The 22,541-nt window shown below is 37.6% G+C and overlaps 1 protein-coding gene across 2 annotated transcripts in view; it reads left to right on the plus strand.

Annotated features, from left to right (window-relative positions):
* The first annotated feature begins 17,510 nt into the window (after window positions 1-17,510).
* LOC142099135 (uncharacterized) overlaps window positions 17,511-22,541 on the plus strand; it is a 34,667-nt gene continuing 29,636 nt past the window's right edge. For both annotated transcript variants that reach the window (XM_075182300.1, XM_075182301.1), the window contains exons 1-4: window positions 17,511-17,616; window positions 17,775-17,851; window positions 18,972-19,031; window positions 19,234-19,290. In XM_075182300.1, the coding sequence (XP_075038401.1) occupies window positions 17,520-17,616; window positions 17,775-17,851; window positions 18,972-19,031; window positions 19,234-19,290 (291 nt within the window). In that variant the 5' untranslated portion in view covers window positions 17,511-17,519. The remainder of the gene's footprint in view (window positions 17,617-17,774; window positions 17,852-18,971; window positions 19,032-19,233; window positions 19,291-22,541) is intronic.

Consider the following 22,541-nt stretch of genomic DNA (forward strand, 5'->3'; position numbering starts at 1 on the left):
GATGAAGAAAGAATGATGGAGAGGAGGTGGTGGTCAGAGAGTGGGAAGGGAGAGTTGGAAGAAAGGGCAAGAAGTTTGATAGAGGCTGGGTCAGTGGGGTTGTCAATGAGGGTGCTAAAGTCACCTAGGATAATGGAGGGGAGGTCTGAAGAAAAGTAGTGTGGTTGCCAGGTAGCAAAATCATCAGGAAATTGGAAAGTGGAACCTGTGGGGCGGTAGATGAATTAAACACGGTGATGGTTGGGGTAGAAGAGATGGATGGAGTAGACTTTAAAGGAGGAGTATGAAAGAGAGGATTCAGGGAGATGACATGAAAGGTACATTTGGTGGAAAGGAGGATGCCTACCCCACTGGCTGTACTGTTATCAGGTCTGACGGAGTTGGTGAATGAGAGGCCACCATAGGAGGAAGCAGCAGGGGAAACAGTATCAGTGGAATAAAGTCAGGTTTCTGTGATGGCAAGAAGGTTAAGAGAGTTGGAGATGAAAAGGTCATGGATAGGGGACAGTTTGTTGCCGATGGATCTGGAATTCCAGAGAGCACAAGAGAGAGGGAAGTGGGGAGATGTGGATGAGATTGGCAGAGTTGCTGGTGCATGGGGGTGGGCTGGATATGGGATGGAGATGAGACGGAATTCACACTTCCGGTGTGATCAGTCATACAAACGGCGCAAAATCGAAGGCAGAACAGAGATTGACTGCTGTCTGATTTCTATGATAGTTTCAAAAATCGTTATTTATACTTTTTCAGATGTCTATCATAATATTTAGACATAACAAAATTATTTTTATATTGGACATGAATCGTCATTGATAACAGTACTGACATATAATATTTAAGTAATACTAGGCATAATTTTAGATTTGTATGTATAAATATTTATAGTTGGCTCCGATTGGTGAGTGCAGTTGATTGAAGTCCATTGGTCAACAGGACTATAAAATGGATTCACAAACAATATACCTCATCCACCTTCAAAAATTCTTATGGTCGAAATGTGTTGAAGGATGAGGAGAGACTCATTACAGTAATCACCTGCCGGTTTAATCATCTTTGATTCGGATCAAGCATCTAGTGGCCTTTCTTACCCCGGAGACAATTAAGACCTTATGTACACTGCCTGTTTACTTTGTTTCCTCTGGTAGATTTTGTACAACTGCTTTTCACTTAGAATGTTATTTTGTAGAATATACTAAATAAATGACAACTAGAATCTGATTGGATGCTATAGACAACATCTACACTTTTTCAAACCCGCAGTTTAGTAAATATACCCCTTGGTGTTAAATACATATTTTAGACGATATCACACAAAATATGTTTCTATTATTCTATTTGGGAGACTAAAACAACTTTAAGACATGCATACTAAAGCTTCATCGAAACATATTTCTGGTAAGCTCATTTCCACTCGGGGCAACACGTGTGAATTTCCGTAATTGAAGCACAGAGTGGAAAGTGTATTCTTTAAAGATTGGACACTAATTTATCTCATTTCACGTATATACACAGTGGTGGATTTATTTTTGTTAGTCCAATAGCTTTGTTGGAATTACACTATTTGGATCTTTTTTTTTATTTTTATATTTGCTCTGGATCAATACACGGAGATAAGCAGATATGGACACATCAAGATTTTAAATATAAGTATATTTATTATTTGATTATTATTGTTAAAGTACGTGTGTAAGAGCACCAGTAGGTCTTACTTTTTTTAAAAACAAAAATATTGCCAAACCCCTGTGAGACTGTCATTCATTCATATGGTACATTCATATTTGTTAAACTCTATGGGACTGAGTCACTAAGGAGAACAAAGCATAAATAGGAGTAACTTTCCACCTGGGCAAATCCATGTTGCATTGGAGGGGGAGGTAAATTTAAAATGTGGGGACAGATTTGGGATAGGGCATGTTCTAGATCAAATTTAAATATCAGAGTACAAATAAAGCTATCAAGCATTTGTGTACTACATGAATAAACAGCAATTATTTAACTTATCTGCAAAATAATAAATTGATTTGCACCCCTTGCATTGTAACATGGTTTGTCCCAGAGAACATTTACTCTTTTTTGCCTTACTTTCCTTAATGACTCAGGCCCTATTATTTAAATTATGGGCAGTTATGTTAGCATAGTGACCCTTCCCAATAATTTTATTTTATGTGTATAGTTAGTTTTCAAGAAGAACATGATGATGATGATGATGATGAAGAACCAATTTATTACTGTACTGTTTTTAATAGACAGTTTTGGTGTGAAAAGAACTGGTTTTGTGTCAGTAAGTAACTTGAATATACCTTGCACATAAAATATACAGCAGGCAGCAAGCAAATTAAATGTTTGCTTAAGTAAAATTATATCACCATAATATCACCAATTATTTATATTTTAGAATCTCTTTCACCAATGATTATGATCATAATGTACAGCATATGAAGAATCACCCATTATGATTATACTAGCTGAAGTACCCGGTGGTGCCCGTATTGAAATCTTCAAGTTATTAAGTTATCAATGATTTGGATATAACTGTCAACATTTTAAAAATAATTAGCAGCTTAGTAGCTCTTCCATCACACCCATGATGTGGCTGCCCAGTGTCGTTTTTGTTTTTATATTAAATGTTATTCAAATCCATCCAGTGGAAGGCCCAGAACAGGCTTCCCGGGTCAAAGTTCTACCCAGCGTATACCTACGGGAGGTCCAACCGGGACTCAAAACCTCCTAAAATCTGGGCAGGATACAACTGGACCACCTCACATTGGTTTCATCCCAATTTGTACAGGGATGGCTGAATGCATAACCGGACAGATAAACAAACCAAATCCATCCAGTGGAAGACCCCGAACAGGCTCCCCACATCAAAATTCTGGCCAGCATACACTAATGAGAGGTCTGACTGGAATGTCAACCACCTCATATGTCTTCTGGGATCCAATGTTATCAGTCTGTGAAAATTTTCTTCAAATCCATTCAGTGGAAGGCTCAGAACAGGCTTCCCGGGTCAATGTTCTGACCAGCATACACCACTGGGTGGTCCGACTGGGTCCCTAAACTTTAAAATCTGTCCGAGATACAACTGGACCACCTCACACTGGTTTCATCCCAATCGGTGGAAGGGTGTCGAAGATTTTTGCCTATAAATAAAGAAACAAATAAACTTCTTCATTTATATATGTGCATGATTGTTCAAAAACATTCATGTACAGATTATATAATACATGTGAAACAGGCTGATGAAAAGAGAAGCTAAAATGTCAATTTGGTTTTCATTCATTGTAAAGCTGCCACATGGAGACTAAGAATGAGATCACTGAGTGATCCTTAATATGAGCAGATGTGTCTTTTTGCGGGAGCCATAAAAGAGATGAAACAAAGGTCATATATACAGTCTAACATTCCCATGTTCTAGAGCACATGAGCACATGGGAGAATGACCGTAAATGTATTGTGACATAATAAAGTACTTTTTATAGTTAGGATATCCTAAGTCACAATTGGTTGAATTTTTAATTGATGTTTCCTACCTATTTCTAGGGCTTTTTATAGCTCATTTAAAATGAGATGTAATGTTTTGTAAAGTTTTGAAAGTATCATTTGGGACTTTTATAGTGAGTGTTAAACTATATTTTCATATATATCACCAATTTGTGACCAAATTAAATTTTATCATTGTTTTTATATAACATTTAGGTAAAAATAAGTTGATCAGCAGACACTGCCGCAGCAATAAATAATGCCTATGTATGTATGTATGTATGTATGTATGTATGTATGTATGTATGTTTGTATGTATGTATGTATGTATGTATGTAACATGCAACTCACACTCAGCTGATAAACTGACTGTTCTATCCCAAGCAAGCAGTGACTTTTATATCACAACAGAGTGACATCACAAAGGCTGCTTATGATGTAGGTCAGTCCCATGATTAGCCCAGTGAGCTGTTGAATCTCACCCTGCCTGTCGGCATTTCACCACTACATGTAAGGATTCATATGGTTTCTTACAATCCCAATCCATTATTTTCTGATCACTGAGGTGACAAAGTACCCACATCAGGGGTCCAATATTAGAATCATAGAATTTGACAGCCCATAAGAACATTTTCCCATTTTTATCCCTTACAACCCTAGACCCTATAATAGCTTTTTTTTCAGATTTAGAGTAGCCTTATGTCTATCCCATGTATGTTTACCTGTACTGTATTAGTCTCTACCACCTCTGGTGGGAGTCATTTCCTTTTCAGTGAAGTAATTTTTCCTCAAAACTACCCTAACCTTATTACTCTAAGGTCCCCAATAAAGAGCACTGGTTGAAGTGGAGAGGTACTACACCGGTAGTCTTTTCCTCCTCTGAATGCACCCCATTGACTAGAAGTTATTCTGCACTTCTTTATTTCATCAGTATTTCCATTAATTCTCCTACTTCTGGTGTCAGGCTCAATGGTATAGAGTTACCACATTCTTCTTTACTTCCACCTTTGGGCAGCGGGATTATATTATGTTCATTGTGCCGACGCGTAGGAAAAACCCTAGTGCTGATAGCTCTGTGACGGAGAATGCCGTATATTTGCACCTTCCCACTTGGAGGTACCAGCCATGCGCTGGTTTTTATTATGACAGGAGGACCCAACAGTTTTGATCTTCCTGTTCCAATGAAAACCAGTCCAGGCTAATTTCCTGGGGATTGACCCTCATATTGATGACACTTTTTACTGTGAATTACTTTGTGTCACTGTCTATGAATAAAACTGCATTGTTCCCTTACCCCCTGTTTCCTTAGTACCCACATAACAATTGGGGGCAAGTAGTATTTTTTTTTTTTTAACAAATGCCCCCCATTGTATTTATTGTAACTGTGCTTTCTGCTTTGTTTTTGTATTTTCCTATTACGTGGCCCTGAGCAGGAAAGTCTCTCCCCTTATTATTGAGGTCATTGCTCCAGTAGTAAAGCAATCGTATTAATTTGAAAACCTTTTGGCTCTAACAAAGCTCAACACAAACAATTTTTATTAAATGCAATTTCTCAAATTGGACTACCTACTTTAAAAAGTAAATACACAAACATCAAACAAGGATTCTTCCGTCAGTACATCCAACGTTTTTGCTGCAGGATAAAATACATAAAAAATACAATAAACTAAGAGTAATGTAAATAAATTAGTATAGACAACCTAGCCTGGGCTGCTCTTTGTGTCCTGGAATCAACCTACTTTGTGTAACCTTTGTATTACCGGTAAAACTGAAATAGCTTGTGAGCATCCTGGTGTCTAATAGATGGAGGTTTAACATTTCTTTTGCCCCATTTATGAACCATTCATCCCAAAATTCAAGACACTACAAGGCCACCTGTCTAACTTCATGAGAGTCATCAGTTATGTGCAGGGGCATTACCCGACATAGGACGAGAAACTATAACAGACATCATGGTGATTTATCTCCCATTACATATGGAGTTTGAGGCTGCAGACGGTTGAAGAAGTGTGGACTAGAAATGAAATGATGAAGCAAAACAAGTCTATAGCCAACATTCTCCTGTTTAGAGTTTACATTACTGATTAATTTTTAACGTCAAGTTGCATCATAAGCAACAAGCGTTTGAAACGAATGGGTTAAAGGCAAACAGAAAAAACACAGAACCCCCAATCTAGACAACTATACAATCTAGTTTCTTGCCTAGAAACTAGACAATCTATTACATGGAGTGAGGGGTCATTTACCTTTTTAACCCAAGCCTGGAATGCACAATAGTTTTCAGAAGATGGCCAAATATCAGAAATTAACACATTTCATATACTTACTAAGAGTGGTGGAAAATTTAGAAGTGGCGACATGAAAAATGTAATGAGACTGTAAGTGAATGCAATTTAATAGTTTACAGTGAAGGCAGTAGGAAAAGTAGCGGTATGGCAGACCACTGTATACACCCCTATTTCCATGACTGCTTAATAATTAAAACAGTTAAAAGGAAGATATTGTCATACCAGTCTTCAGAGAGCAATGGTACCTTATTTGTAGGAATTAACTTAGTGGGTAGGTGTTAATAAAAAGAAAAGAAAAGAAAGGAAAACGAAAAGGAAGTGTGCTCAATAGTGGCATATAACTAAGGGTCTATATAGCAAAGACATGATATATAACTTATTTTTACTAAGCACACAAAAAATTGACAGTAATAAAAAAAACTAATTATTATACTTCCCTGTTATTAAGGATTGTGTATAAAGTATAACTGGGAAGAATTTTTCATTGACATTGCAAAGATCCTCGATAGAGTTGTAACCAATGAGAGGTCTCCAGGACGGTTTGCAAAGGAGATAATGGGCTGAACCATGAATGGTATTGGATAGGCATGGTAAGGCTTTCTGATTGGCCAGAGACAAGTGACATCACTGAATGGATTTTGTCAGGTTGTTTATTTAAAATGAGAAATCCTTAGTACATGATTTGCCTCGTTAGAACTGTGCCCCAGAGAAACGTGTGTCTGCATCCAGTGTTTTAGAGTGCCTATTTGTCCCCCCAACCCCCCATTTTCATTGATTAGTGTGTTAAGATAGTTGCAACTTAATATACACACATTAGGTTGTAATATTGTTCTAACATTTTCTGCTTACTTTCTTGCTACAAAATTGTGTCTTACTCTAGAGGAGGCCGCATGTGTTTGACACTTGAGGCTATATGATATGCTGTACACAGGGGGTATATTGTATTATACACAGATAAGAGATATATTACATGCAGGACAATTGGGCCTTTATTTTAGATTCTGGCCACTAAATGTGACATTGGCTAGGAGGAACATAGATGCAACACTAACTGTCCATGTAATATGCCACTGTTGTGCCAATTTGTGCTATGTGACTGACTGTGTACAACACTGTTTCAAAAACTACACCTATTTTTTTGCATTACCAAGTCACTCCTTTAAAAAGGGCACACGTTGGAGTGCTGCATATGTTGATGCTTCTTCCAGGGAGCCGGATAGTATAGAAACTGCTCTGAATAGCATTATGGCTTAGGAGGGTGAGACGGCAGCTGGATACTTTTCTGAGTAGGAAGGGAAGTTTCCCATTACAAGGCAGCGCCACTTTAAATTTAATCGCTGAAGACGCCGAACTCGTGGGTGTTGAAGAACTCGGAGCTTCATACATTTACCCCCAGGACTCCGATATCATCTGGTACCTTGGTTGACTTTGGATAATACAGTGTTCCATATAAAATTATTGGCAAAAACATCTTTAATAGAGTAGCAATAAAATAAGAATCACACAATAACAATGCTACTTGGTTCTCTGATGGCCTAATACCCCAATGGCGTCAGTCTGTCACATCCTTACTAAGGTCATTTGTCTTGCAGCAAAGTAGAAGAAAATTTACTGATTGGTAATCTACTGACATTAGATTTGTTCACTACCTGAATGAAGAATTATTATTAAATGTGATTTTTTTCAGCCAGACAGCTTATATAAAGAAAGTAAATACAGAAGAACATTAAACTAAGTTTCATCTGCCAGTACATCCTGTGCTTTTGCAGGATAAATTACATAAATGTTCCTATAAATTCCGGAATAATAAATTAGAACAGTATACAAAATCTGCCTGGAGCTAAACGTCTATTGCCTAATGGTGCCAGTAATGAGAACCTGTATATTACAACCTGCAGAACCAGGGACACTGACGTAGTTTGTGAACATCCTGGTATCTGTTATTCTGTGGTATATGTTAATCTGTTTAAATAGCTTCTGTATAACTCTGAAGTATTACAATTTATATGGATCAGTCTCGATTTGGAGGGAATGTCCCACTTTCCTAACAGTCTGTCCCTATATCCCAACAGTTGGGACCGTTGGGATGTATGAGGTTGCGAGCGAAGCGACCCTACAACACACCACTAGCCTACTTAACTGTTTATTCTTTGAAAAAGCTCTTAAAGAACCATTAATGTATTAGGCAGCATAACAAGCCACATCATAGCGCAGCAAATAATCACCATTTTTATACCTATTAAGTTTTACTCCCAGGGGCAGAACAATGCATCCTCGGGCCACATTTGGGTGGGGGCTCAGCAATGCCATTCTTGTCTTCGGGGCCCACCAGCTCTGTTATCAAAAGAGCAGAGTGGGGGGCCTCATCTAAGCATGTGTGTTCTGGAGCACGCACCTCTCAAATGTGATCTCCTCTCTGCTCTTAAATGGGTCTCAGGAGTAACATGGCCTCAGATGGGCAGCAAGCTGGCATTGTCGTGCTCCCCTCTCCTCCACGCCCATGAGCCGCCACACCCTCTGCTCCTACTATGTTATGCCTCTGGTTACTCTCATTAATTTCATGGTGAATTGACATATCCCTATGTGGGTATTTAGCTATATTTAGCTATATTTCTAGCTTATTATATATCTATACTTCTATCTCAAGTATGTAATTACATTCCTATTCTTGGCATACTACTATATTCCTAGCCTAGGGATTTGCTATATTCCTAAACTAGGTATATAGATTTATCCCCAGCCCACATATACAGTTACTGTAGGCACTTTACCAAAGTTATTTTAATATCTGCAATTGAACTGATCAGGAACTGGACACAACAATTACACAAATGCTGTTGTGAAGACATAAATCACTATTTATAGGCCATGTTCCTAGGTATACAGAAGCATAAATGTTATGTTAGGAAAAGCTGCAGCTGAAACTAATATTTTACTTGAAAAGTAAGCTACGTTTCTGTGAACCCCATCTCCCTAGGGAATCCAGCCCTGTGCTGACCAGAGGTTGGTTGCCATTATTTCAAGGGAACCCCACTCTGTGGGATTCCCTGCTGGTAAAGCCTAGTGCTGGTACTAGTAAAATCCGGTGCACATCCCATTAGGAAACGGGACGCTATTCCTGGGATCGGTGGCGATAGTTCACGTCACCACTGCCGGTAATTATGTTTCCTCCCTCCCTCTATTTATATGTGACTCTGGCACCATTAGGGTGCCAGAGTATTGGGTCCCCTTACTCCAACGCTTCCTGTGTTTAGCTTGTATCGTGTGGCTCCTGTGTATGACCTCCGCAGTTTCCTGACCTGTTCCTGGTTCTCCCTTCTAGCTTTGGTGATTTGTTCCTGTGACTGACTTTGGCTGCCTGACTACGTTTTTGGATTTCCCTTCGGTACCTTTCCTCCCAGCACGGTTTGACTCAGGTTCCCTGACTCGCCCATCCATCTAATTGCTTTGCTGTTTACTCTCTTTGAGGACCGCGTCCTACGTGTCTCCTGCAGCTGAGTCCAAACTCCCTTGTTGGGGTCCCTGGCGAAGACCAGAGGCACGTTAGACTCCACACCTCTCTGTAGAGTTGAGCCAAAACCAGCAAGCTATCCTCCAGTTTCATAAATAATGTGACAGTAGCACTAGGGTCAATATGTTTTTCTTGAGGGAGAGGCCACAATGATTATTTTTGTTTTGTTTTGCTATGTATTAACTGTTTTGCGCCGGCATGTCTGGTGGCTATATTACAGGTTGGATGTTGTTATTGTGACTGTTGACTTTACTACCTGTCGACAGTCAAATGTCGCCATTTTAGCCACAAAGACACACTGAACCTGTAGACATTTATGACTGTCGACCTTTTGGGGTCAACAGTCTGGCTGTCGACAGGTTCAGCGTCGACATATTGTACTTAACCCAGTGTAGCTTGTGTCTGATTGGCTGAAGTGTGGGAAAACCACCCTGAGTTGCTTTTTGTGTATGGACCCTCAAGGCCAATTAAGCACATTTGTGTCGTGGCTCTGCTAGGAGCAAGTGCTCATCTTTTTATCAGACTTTTTCTAAAATAATTTTCTGATTGGATTATTTCAGGGCAGAAGACAGAACATTACGCGTAGAATTAAGTGAATAATAAAAGTGGAAACGAGGAATTTGGTTGAGTATTTAAAATAAAATAATACATCAATCGGTGTGTATGTGTGTCTGATATTTTACTATTAGCAATGTTTGTGCAACTATATGTTTCAATGGGCCCTGGCTGTCAAGGTTTGCTTGTTGTTCTTCAAATGTATATGTACATAAAAAAACAATGTATTTTAAAGCAGAGACTATTACAATTTGTCAGTAAAAATAAAGGCCATTTTTCACAACTTTGTTTTGTGTCCATTTCATAGGTAATACGTTTTATATATTTTTATTTTCTACTTAACTGAATTATCTATTTGTTCTATTTGTATAAATGTTCCCTTGGATATATTTACATAATTACTACCTTGGATGTGAACAGGAACCAATACACATAAATATGTACTACAGCACATATAGGCGCTCATTAAGGGTTGGACACATGACAACATTTTTGCATAAGATATATATTGCTGTCCTGTGCTTGAGCACTTATATGTATTTGTATACATCCGTATTCAGATTTTTGCACATCATTGACTTATGACTAGAGATGGGCGGGTCCGGTTCTCCGAGAACCGAACCCACCCGAACTTTGGGTATCCGAGTACCGAGCTGAGCAGCTCGGTACTCTCCCGCCCGTTCCGAATCCAAATCGAGGCCGAACGTCATCGTGACGTCGCCGGATCTCGGGACTCTGTTCTCGCGATACTTCAACTTTATAAATACACGCCTCCACAGCAATCCATCGCCATTTGACAGAGGGAGAGAGCAGGGTGTAGTCATAGGCTGATTAGAGCAGGGACAGAGAATACAATATTGTTCTTGCAATTGCTATAACCAAAATCGCTAGTGCAGTGAGGAGGATAGAGGTTTATTATTTTTTCTTAATATTTGGCACTCCCCAGCGCTAATTGTGCATAAATATTTCTGGCTGTCAAAAGTCATATCTGTCAGCAGTATCTACCAAATAATTTTTAGCACTCCTCAGTGCTTTTGGGGTGTCCTCCCTAATTGTGCATTAATATTTCTGGCTGTCAAAAGTCATATCTGTCAGCAGTATCTACCAAATAATTTTTAGCACTCCTCAGTGCTTTTGGGGTGTCCTCCCTAATTGTGCATTAATATTTCTGGCTGTCAAAAGTCATATCTGTCAGCAGTATCTACTAAATAATTTTTAGCACTCCTCAGTGCTTTTGGGGTGTCCTCCCTAATTGTGCATTAATATTTCTGGCTGTCAAAAGTCATATCTGTCAGCAGTATCTACCAAATAATTTTTAGCACTCCCCAGTGGTTTGCGCTCAGAATGGATTCAAAGCAGTCCACATATGATCTGAATGAGCAACCAGGTTCTGTCACCAGTCCTGATGTTTGTGTTCCCAGTACGTCATCTGGCCAAGGCGATGTCAAACAGAGTGTTTTCAAATTAGTGCAAAAAACAAAAACCCCAAAAAAATTTACTGTATTGAAGCGAAAAAGAAGTGTAACTGAGCAAAAGTTAAGTGACGATAAAAAAAAAATTGCAAGCATGCCATTCTACACACGCAGTGGCAAAGAGAGAATGAGGCCTTCACCTTTGGCTATTAGTGGCAGATCCCAAAAAGTTACCCAGCCTACAATTGGTGCACAACTACTGTTACGCGTCAAAGCCGAGCTGCAAGATAACAGTGAGGCATTACAGGAGAATATTTGCTCTGATTCACAAATGACAACAATCCCTGTGGAGAGTCCATCCAACAGTGGGATGTCTAATCGTGAGCATTCTGCTGATGTGTGCCTTAATAGCCCGAGTGTAGCCGGTGATACCCAAATTGAGGATGCCACTTTGGAATTAGAAGAGGATGAGGGGGAGATTTGTGTAGGCGACGAGGGCGCTAATGATGATGTTGATGATTATGATGCAGACAGATACCAAATTGCCTTTCTCAATTTCTATTTATATTCTAGATTATAAAACGGCTGAATAGTTTTCTATTTTACTCCTAGTGGAGAGAGGATCTGATGCAGACAGATACCAAACTGCCTTTGTCCATTTCAATTTATATTGTACAGTATATAACGGCTGAATTTATTAGTATTTTATACAAGTGGAGGGGGGCCTAGAGAGACAGAAACCAAACTGGCTTTCTCCATGTCAATTAATATTGTACAGTCTATAACGGCTGGATTTTTTGGTATTTTATACAAGTGGAGGGGGGCCTAGAGAGACAGATACCAAACTGGCTTTCTCCATGTCAATTAATATTGTACAGTCTATAATGGCTGAATTTTTTGTTTTTTTAAAAAAGTGGAGGGGGGCCTATAGAGACAGAAAGCAAGCTGTCTTTTTCCATTTCTTTACATATTTAACTATAAGTGTAGGGTGTAATATACATCCAAAGACGATGGCTGCATTGCCAATATGCATAGATGGAGAGGAAGACAATCTGTTTTGTGTGTAGAATAAATGAAGGCCTACCAACGAAGAATTAAACAGTTTTTTTGGATGATTTATTACCTCAACAATTAGATTACTTATCTCTAAAACAGTTGGAGCACTAAATTGGGTTATTTTAGGCACAAAAACATGTATTTTCCAACAAAATAGCAAAACAAAACCAAACACGGGGGTCAGTGACCATCTCTACTTATGACTGACATAAACATAAACTGAGTACAGTAAGGTTGTATTCATGTAATTGCCATGAGCCAATAAGACACATCTCTAGATACACCTTTATAAGTCATATATCTTGCAGGTACTGTAGGACTGGTGCAGTGATACACAATGATGATGATGATGACTATCAGCAGCGCTATCTAGCCGCTTCTGAGGGGCTGACTGCGAATTGACCTCTTCAACTAAAGGCACTTAAATCATTAGTGTCGCAGCTACATTACATCAAGTTGTAGATGTCTGTTCACATTACTTAACTGACATTTCCAATTGGACTACTGCAGGATTTTTAAAGGGGAAAACAATGGATGTGGAAGTGTTTGCATTTAATTACATTTAATATTGAAAATGCAAGTTGTGCTCTAATTAGATTAGATGTGTACAAATAGGGTAATGCGCCTTTAACATTTACTTCTGAGTGTCAAGCCGCATCTCTATTCTATCCTTAGGCACATTTCCTGGCTTTGTCATAAGTGCGCTCCTTTTCAGAAGTAAGGTTTGCACCCGCTCCAGGGCAGGTGCAACTGATGGCTGATAGTGATGACCACGACATTGCCTCTCACAATCTACTGGGATGATTGCCAATACACCTTCACACCTGGCACCACTCATCTCATCAATATATAGTGTATATCTAATATATATAAGCCTAGCGGCGTGTGTTAGTGTGTGTGTGTGGAAAAAACTATTTTCTCAGAAAGGACTCATCCAATTGACCTGAAATTTGGTATACTGACATTATTTGACAAAAAAATTATAATAGTGAAGTTAACTTCCATCATCCCCCCTTCCCCCCGTGGGAGGGGTAGTAAAGGCTAAATTTACCAGTTGAGGGCTCAAACTCTTGACCGTGCGGGTATTTATTTACCAGAGCCTGTGTTTGGTCATGGACAATTGTATGTCGCATTTTCATGAGTATGGAGAAGCAGTGATGTGAAAGTGCAGGTTATGAATACTGGCCTTCAAGGAAGACTGATTGAGCACAGCAATAAGGTGTTTAGCAGAAATGTTGTGTATCGAGAGGTTCTAGAACAGTAAGACGATGGAGATTAAGGATGTGGCGATGAAGATGAAGGATGAGGTGATGAGGTGATGAAGAAGAATGATGAGGTGGTGACATGTGGACAAAACCATGTTAAAAAAGGGCGCTTACGTCGGGAAGTAATGCTCTTCCCCTGAGGAGGCCTGGCCTAGCCCCAAATGCATGACAAGAACCTTTTTAACACCTTAAGTAGCTTGATTTGACTAGAATGCATGAGTATCATGCATGGGTTAACTTGTGTATATATAAATATATATATAATTACTAGCTATAAGGTGAGCTTTAACTTTAACACAATGATGAATATACCTGTGCATTAGATAATGAATATGAAACAAAGTCTGTTTTATTGATTTTTATTGACATTGATAACAATAAATAGTTACAACACTTGCGATATAAATAAAAATATTTCAGAAAAATACAATATAAAAAGATTTTATAATGCTATAAAGATGAAGAAAAAAATTGCACAATTACTGTACAAAATTAATACAAAAATTAGATAATAATATTCTTTGTTTGATATTCTAAACTATAGACCTGAATACATTATTAGAATAAGCAAATGATTTTGGGTACTTAGCTTGCAAATCTATATTTTTTTTATTAATAAACATTAATGAGCCTGTGATTCTGAATACAGATTATATGTAATGAACATATCAGGTGCATATCAAATAAAAACATACAATTGTAGAGATTGAGCTCTAGGGGTATATTTACTAAGCTGCTGGTTTGAAAAAGTGGAGATGTTGCCTATGGCAACCAATTAGATTCTAGCTATCATTTTTTAGAATGCACTTAATAAATGACAGCTAGAATCTGATTGGTTGCTATAGGCAACATCTCCACTTTTTCAATCCCGCAGTTTAGTAAATCTAGCCCCTAGTCTTTGTAATTACAGACATTCTATATATACACCTATGGAACTTATCATGGGTAACATATGAAAATATCGCTATTTACGGAGTTGAATCTTTAGTTTGTACATATATTGTCAAGGTTGACATTTTTATCAATGTCAACAAATAATCCCTGTAGACACTTATTATGTCACCATTTCATCATTGTCGACAAAACAAAGCCCTATAGACACTTATTATGTCACCATTTTATCAATATCGATAAATAATCCATGTAGACATTAATGTCATCATTTTATCAATGTCGAAAAAAATAAGCCCTACAGAGATTTATTATGTTCCCATTTGATCATTTTCGACAAATAAACCCTGTAGACATTAATTATATCACCATTTTATCATTGTTGATACTATATACATGTAGCCATATTGTGTATCAACATATTTTGCCTAGTCATTTTCATTGTGCCGACAATATGCAGACAATATGACTGTGTACATGTGGTCCATTTAGGCATTATTGTGTGGACATTTCTACCATTTGAGTTTTGATCGCTGAAATATTGTACTCAGCCTGTAATCATTATTATGATAAAACTGCACAATATGTAAGGTGGAGATAATGCAGCCAACACAGGAACTGTTATGAATTCTGGGATACATACACACACACACACACACACACACACACACACACACACACACACACACACACATACACACACACACACACACACACACAAGATATATACAATTAGTAAGAAATTACTACAAAATAACAGCTAGAATCTGATTGGCTGCTGTAGGCATCATCTGCACTTTTTCAAACCCACAGCATGGTAAATTTACCCTTTGCATGAAATTCAATATGGAATCACTTTGATATTGTTTAGTCACAATATTTTTTTTTTTTTTCATTTTTATATTTTTATATGTTTATTCCATGTGGGGATAATGTATAGTGCCTATCAAAGTGATTTATTGTTTTTTGCTTCATATTTTGGATTGTGGGGCATATTGATAGCTTTATTATTCTCCTTGTAGCCTACCATATGAATTGGAGCTCTCTTTATCATTAATATTTTTAGTTTTTAGTTTGTATATTATGAATGAATGATTTTGTAAGCTGCCACTACTTCTACTAAAAACAGTTGATTTATGCAGTTACATAATAGTATTGCAATGTGAAACTATAACTAGAGACTGATGCAATACATTAACATGGCTGCACGCTGATTGTGCTACATATGTGGGTGTGGCTTACATCTGAAAAGTTAGATTTCAAATAAATGCTTTTATATTTTGTCAATGTCAGAAAAAAGCAGGAGAGGGACTGAACAAAACTTCATTAATATCCTAATTAAAATTCTGAACAAGAAATTTAGTCTATGTGAAGACAGGAAATGCTATCAGTGTAGGTAGGTGGGATAAGCTTTTTTTAAAAATTGATTGATATCTATTGTCGGGAGTATAACCAGTGTTCCCTCTAATCTGAGCAATCTGGAAATGATAGCTAAACCTGTATCTTACTAGGAAATATCCTACAGATTGTGAATGCAAACCTTTCCGGTGGAGCCCTCATTAGAGTAACCTTTTAACTCTTTTCTTTCCAGATTCCTCAGCTTAGCGGGAACACTGAGTATAACTCTTTTCCATCTATATGGAAAATAATATGGAATGTTTTAGCACATTAAAAGGTTATTTGTTCACAGGTACAAATCTGCACTATACAACAGCAACTATTTAGACATTTAACATTTGCTCTAATTGTCTAGGTGTCACTAGAAGCAAATTGTTAATGTTAGATAATTACCCTAGTGATGTGATATAGTAGCTTTTATTTAATGATATTTGGATCATGATAACTGCTAATGTAATTGGTGATATCATAGGTCTTTCTTCATGACATCATAATGATGTAATGTGTCATGTGACTTTATCATTAACATAATCAGAAAATGCTTGAAGTGTTGGGTAGTAGAATTCCATTCACTTACATCCCCATAACATTTTCCATACTGCCACTTCTATGTTTCCACTTTGACCACACATTAAATCTGTGCACTCATCATAGATGGTATTGCTGCAATTCCAACTACATCCATCTGTGCTCTGTATTAAACACAGGCAACAACTATAGGACACTTAGGGAAGTTGGTTAGGGAGGGGATCTATAATAAGGGTTTGTCACAACATGCATTTTTAACAAAAAAACTAGAAAATATTTAATGATTGTAAACAAATTAAATGGAAACTGGGGTGCAAAATGGGTGTGACCACATTGTGCAAACAAAGACAAATATCCTCTGCAGTCACCCAAGACATTATTAATGCTATTTTAGCTACTTCAATATACTCTGCATGAAAATTCTCTACATCACACCTCCAGTCTCAGTGAAGAAGACCATGGGGGGAATTCAATTCCCCCCAAAGTACCGCCGGGTTAAAACTATTACCGTTATTATGGTAGTTTTAACCCAGCTTTTTGTTCGCAGCTCAGGGAGCTGCGAGCAAAAAGCCGGCGTTAGAACTTCCATAATAACGGTAATTACGCCCACTAGTACCGTAATAACGGTAATTACGCCCACTATTACTGTAATAACGGTAATAATGGGCAGTCTGCATTACTATTAACAGTAACGCGACCAGCTGAATATGCCCCCATGAATTCATCCAATGCGGGAACTTACACAAGTAATAAATATTTTTACTTTGCTTCAGTTTTTGTTTTAATATATTTGTTAAATAATTCCATTGTTCTGTTAATGGTGTGTGCAGTGGAGTATTTAAAGGTAAGAGACTGTGGATGTGATATAGGGGTGAGCTGTACATATAAGACAGACAAGGAAGAATTAGACTGCATAAAGACTGTATAAAGGGGAAGTGTGGCCTGTGGAACAAAACATCAAAGAAGTCAGGTAGTTAGAGTTAACTCACAAATAACATTTCCAGTCTGTATTTGTCTTGATGAAACTTTACCACCACTTCTTCATGCGTAGGTTAATGTTTACTTTCTGGGATGGAAAAAGATCCTAGCGGTATTGTGTGTTTTATAACATGAGTGACTTAACACTATAAAAATAATGCAGCTTGTGTCATTCATACCTTCAGCTGAGCTTGCAATCTGCACAATGAAGTTAATCATATTCTTGGTCTTTCTATGTGTTGCCATCTTTTGGGGTATGTAATATTAATATGTTAGTATTGCTTGTAATAAACTGCTTCTTCATTTTATTCTGAATCTGATGTAATCTAAAATTAATGTACAGAAATGTGTGTAAGTACAATATCTATACTTATACTCAGCACATTCTAATTTACCCATGTTCTATTTGAAGCTTATGGTAACAATCCACCTCCTGATCGATCCACTTCTCCACCTGGAAATGGATCGTGTATAATGTCTGCAATTCAGGTATTGTATTTTTTATATGAAAAAAAGTCTTGTTTTTTGAGTATTGTTTGAAGAAGGTAAAGTAGATAACGTCTATCTACACTAAGGTCTCAACTTGTATTCAAACTCCATTCTATTCTGGAACTGAAGCTACAGTATAGTATATTAAGCTCAGAAAATAAATCAATATGATCACATTGGACCTGATTCATTAAGGAAAGTTAAACAAAAAATTTAGTAAATTGTCTTACTCAAGTGTTCTGCACAAAACCATGTTGCAATGCAAGGGGTGCAAATTAGTTTATTGTTTTGCACATATGGAAAATACTGGCTGTTTTTTCATGTAGCACACAAATACTTGATAGCTTATTTGTATACTGAAATTTAAAGTTGATCTAGGACATGCCCTGCCCCAGCTATAAATCTGCCATCACATTTTACATTTACCTCCCCCTCCAAAGCAACATGGTTTTGCCTTACTTGCTTACTTTTGATTAACTTTCCTTAATGAATCAGGCCCATTTTTCTTTTTTTTGTTTTGTTTTTTCTTTTTTTTTTGCCCAGAGAGAGAGACACCAAATTAAGGGCAACATTACCGCTTTGGACAATTTGTTATAATTGCTATGTGTGTGTAATGCCTCTCTAGGTGAAAACATAGGTGAGTTAGCAGATATGAATAAATAAGCCTGAGCTCTCATTAAGAGCCTGATGTAGAGTTGAACACAAGTTACATCAAAACCGGAAACTTACTTTGCATCCTATAAAAGGCGCCTTTTGCGTAGTAAAGTGTAAGATGTGCTTGAGTCTACTTCCAAATCTATATCAGGCCCTAAGTGTATAACTTCTAATTACAGATTTCACATTAAGAACTTTTGGACAGAAAGGATAATATTTATGGAAGTATTTGCCCAATTAAGTATCTTTATTTCACAAACTAGTTTCCTTTTTGCTGTTTAGTACAATTTTTTTTATACATAAAGAACATTGTCCACACAGGTTTCTCTTTTAGACACATTTTGGATGGTCTGAAAAACATATATATATTACTTAGGTTTTCATCATATCTTTCCATAATTTTTTTTTTTTCATTAACAATGTTATACACTTCTGCAACTGATATGTGATTGTATCTTCTAAATAGGAAACGCCAGATATGTTTAAAGCGCTTATAGATCTTGCATGCAGATTTCGAACAGGAGAGGTAAACATTTTATCTTTGCCATTTTTACATGTTAAGAAATTTAAATTAGGGTAGTTCTGAAAATCCTATATTGGTAGTTGGATTGGTGTAAAAGTACATAGACCGTGTCCTTTCTAAGAAGGTACCAGATATTTAATATAATGAATCTCATTGTCTCTTTCTTTTATTGATTTTATTCTTAACTGTTACTTTATCTAAACAGAGTGAAAAAATTGAGAAATTCCATGAAAAGGTTTTTAATGAAATGAAAATAATAATGGTAAGAATCCAGTTCCTCTCTTAAAAGCTATTTATACAATTAAGCTAGTGATCATTTGAGATAGAAAGCGAAAGAGATAGAGAGAATCTCAAACCCAGCCTACTCAGCAATGGGCCAGATCCTCTAGGGGAGGAGGGGGAGCCCTAAAAATGGTCAGGCCCTGCACCTAGAGAATAACAGCCCAATGCTGGACAGTGGCTGTTGGATATCAGGGTAATATTCTTAAAATATAGTGTAAGCTCTTGTGGCACTTCAAATGTCAGCACATACTGACAGTGTTCTTCAGTGCTGGCACTTGTAGAACTACAAATGCCAGCATGCACATGGCTACCAGTGCATATTTGCACTTGCAGTACCAGAAGTGTGCACTAAAACTATTCTCCCCCCCCCCATAAGAAATGAAAAACTAATCTTCTTTTCTGCCATAAATAAATAATGCTCCGTTTTCTTTATACATAAATAAATCCTATGTTCATTAATAAATACAGTAAAATTCACCCATACCTCTAAAAATAAAATGCCTCATTCTGCCATAAATAAATACTGCCCCCATAAATAATAAATAGTTTTTGCCATCATAAAAATAAAAATGCACCCATAATAATAATTACTTACCTAACAACTTCACTGATTCCAATAGCAAGAATAGCAAGATCCATGTAAGAAAAACATTAAAAATACAAAAGTAAGCAAAACAAAAAATTGAACAGATAGACTGCATCAGAGGAGTACCAGACACAAAATGAATTCAACTCTGGTGAGTCCTGTCCTTTACACTGCTCAGCCAATCACAGATATAAAACCTCTCCTGATTGCCTCTCCAGCTGTTATTTAGCCAGAAAGGGCCCAGCAGGGCTGCCATCAGAAACTGTGGGGCCCAGTACTAATTAATCTGGTGGGGCCCCCCCTCCCGATATATGTGCCCCCTCCTCATACATGTGCCCCCCTCCCTCTTCGCCATACATGTGGCCCCTATCCCTCATCACAGTACATTCCTCCCCACTCCCTCAACACGGTAAATGTCTCCCTCTCCTCTCCCCGCAAACACAGTTAATGTCTCCCTCTCTACGAGCTGTGGTGCTGTATGTGGTGGACAAGGGTTTTCTATGCACAGTATTTTGTTTTTTTACTTTCTCTGTTATGGTGCACACAGTACATAATATGTGTTTCCTTACAGACCTGCACTTAGTTTACTCAATCTATCCTCCCCACACTGTGCTTGTTGAAAATCCTACCATAATCTTAGAAAATGTGGCTAATAGGGCACTCAAAGGTCCTGTCTATAATAAAACATGCTAATAAGCTTTATTGATATGCATTAATATAATACTTAAATTGCAAAAAAATGTATTTATTAAAAACAAGATTAGCGAAATAATTAAAAGAGAAAAATATGCTGAATCTGAAAAATATTAATGACTGTTAAGATAGCGACAAATAGCCGCTAAAAGCACGCCGCCCAGGCTCCTGTTAAGTAAACAAGTCCCCTTATTAATTCTTTCTTGTGACATGATATATTCAATTAGCAATGGGGGAAGTTATTAGTTTAAATTAAGGCCACTCTCAATGGTAATTCTGTTGTTTTTGAGTCAAACCCTGCCTAAAAGTTAAATTATATAGCACGGATTCGGCGGCGAGCTTGTCTCGCCGCCACGCGTTTCGCTATTGTCTTTTTCAAGGCAGCCGGAGGCGACCCTTCTATTGGCTATTTCTAGAAATAGGTCCACCCCCTTATTTGCATCATATCTAGCGATGCTTGGGGCAACCGTTCTTACCCCATGTTTGTAAATACGAATTCAAAATGCTGTTAAACACTGAATGTTTCATTTTCAGCAAATGACAAGAAGGTAAATATCAAGACATTGAAATAATAATGAAAATTAAATGACAGGAAAGTAAGTTGCAAAGCATTAGAACTATAATGTGAGGCATTAAAGGGTCCTCCCATTTAGAGGAATGGAACATATGTGAGCGATCCAGTAAAAAATTAAAATAAAAAAATACAAAATTTAAATTTAAAATAAAAAATACAAACCTGATCACCCTGAAGTCAATGGATAATTCCTATAAAACGTTTTCAGCAGTAATATAGTACCCTTAGAAAGACATACCAATTTATATAAATCCTAATATTCCATAAATATAAAGTGTAGATAGAAGAGGAGAAAAATGAAATAAACCTATTAATACTATACAGTGCCCTATAGTGAACATCTAAATTAATTATTAACAAAATTACCCTAGTGAAGAAAATAAATAAGAGATACATTAGCACATCTGCCTAATGTATCATAATATCCATACCCTTAATCCTTCCATTATCATACAATAAATCAAAAGGACATATTACATCCTATATTGAATGAATAATATACATATAGAAATTAACACTACAAATTATTACTGAAGTGAAACTACCAAGTAACAAAATAATAGGAATGAGGGGCAAACACCATATAAAATATAAATAGTGTGAACTAATGGCTTAAGATGAGTGCCTACAAATAAAATAAAATTACTTACACATTCCAGAATGAAAAAGAAATTGCTTGCAGCAGCCCCTCTGTGTGATGTGAGGTCACACCATCATCTGATAGGAAGAGGAGGCTGATCACATGTTCAAATGGGCGGAGCCAACATTCCCCTGCGATCCCTGCTGCTGCTGTGAGCCTGGCAGTGACAGGCAGCTGTCAAACGTGGATCGGAGATGAAATTCACTTTTCACAGCTGCCTGACACTGCCAGGCTCATAGCAGCAGCAGGGACGCTGGGGAGGACACAGCAGTGATGAACAGCTCATTGGTGGCCAGCGGGCCCCCTGGTGAGCCCAGGCCCTATACATCAGTACCCCCCATACCCCCCTGATGGCGACTCTGGGGCCCAGTGCTACTTAGCTTTGGTCCGGTACTCTCTACGTGCGAAAGCCTACCAACCCACCATTAAAGGACTGGTTTGTAGTAGTAGCTTTTAGCAGGGACACATTGGGAACTTAAAGTGGCCCTGGAAAAAAAATCTTAAAGTAGCCTCATGTGGGTGGGACCAATTCAACTGGAGGTAGGGCCAACACATAAGTAGGTGGGATTTGGAACTACTGGAATTTGGTTGTAGTAACATTTCGTAAAACCTGGATGTGATGACTTAAGACACAGTGGGTCATCTCTAAAGCAATGCAGGGAAAAAGCTGCCAGTCCTGTGCTATAAAAATACATGAATTCTTTTGGATGATTTGCGACTGGTTTATGCCCCTGTGCT

This window comes from Mixophyes fleayi, chromosome 8 (genome assembly GCF_038048845.1).
Source record: "Mixophyes fleayi isolate aMixFle1 chromosome 8, aMixFle1.hap1, whole genome shotgun sequence".
Lineage (NCBI taxonomy): Eukaryota > Metazoa > Chordata > Amphibia > Anura > Limnodynastidae > Mixophyes > Mixophyes fleayi.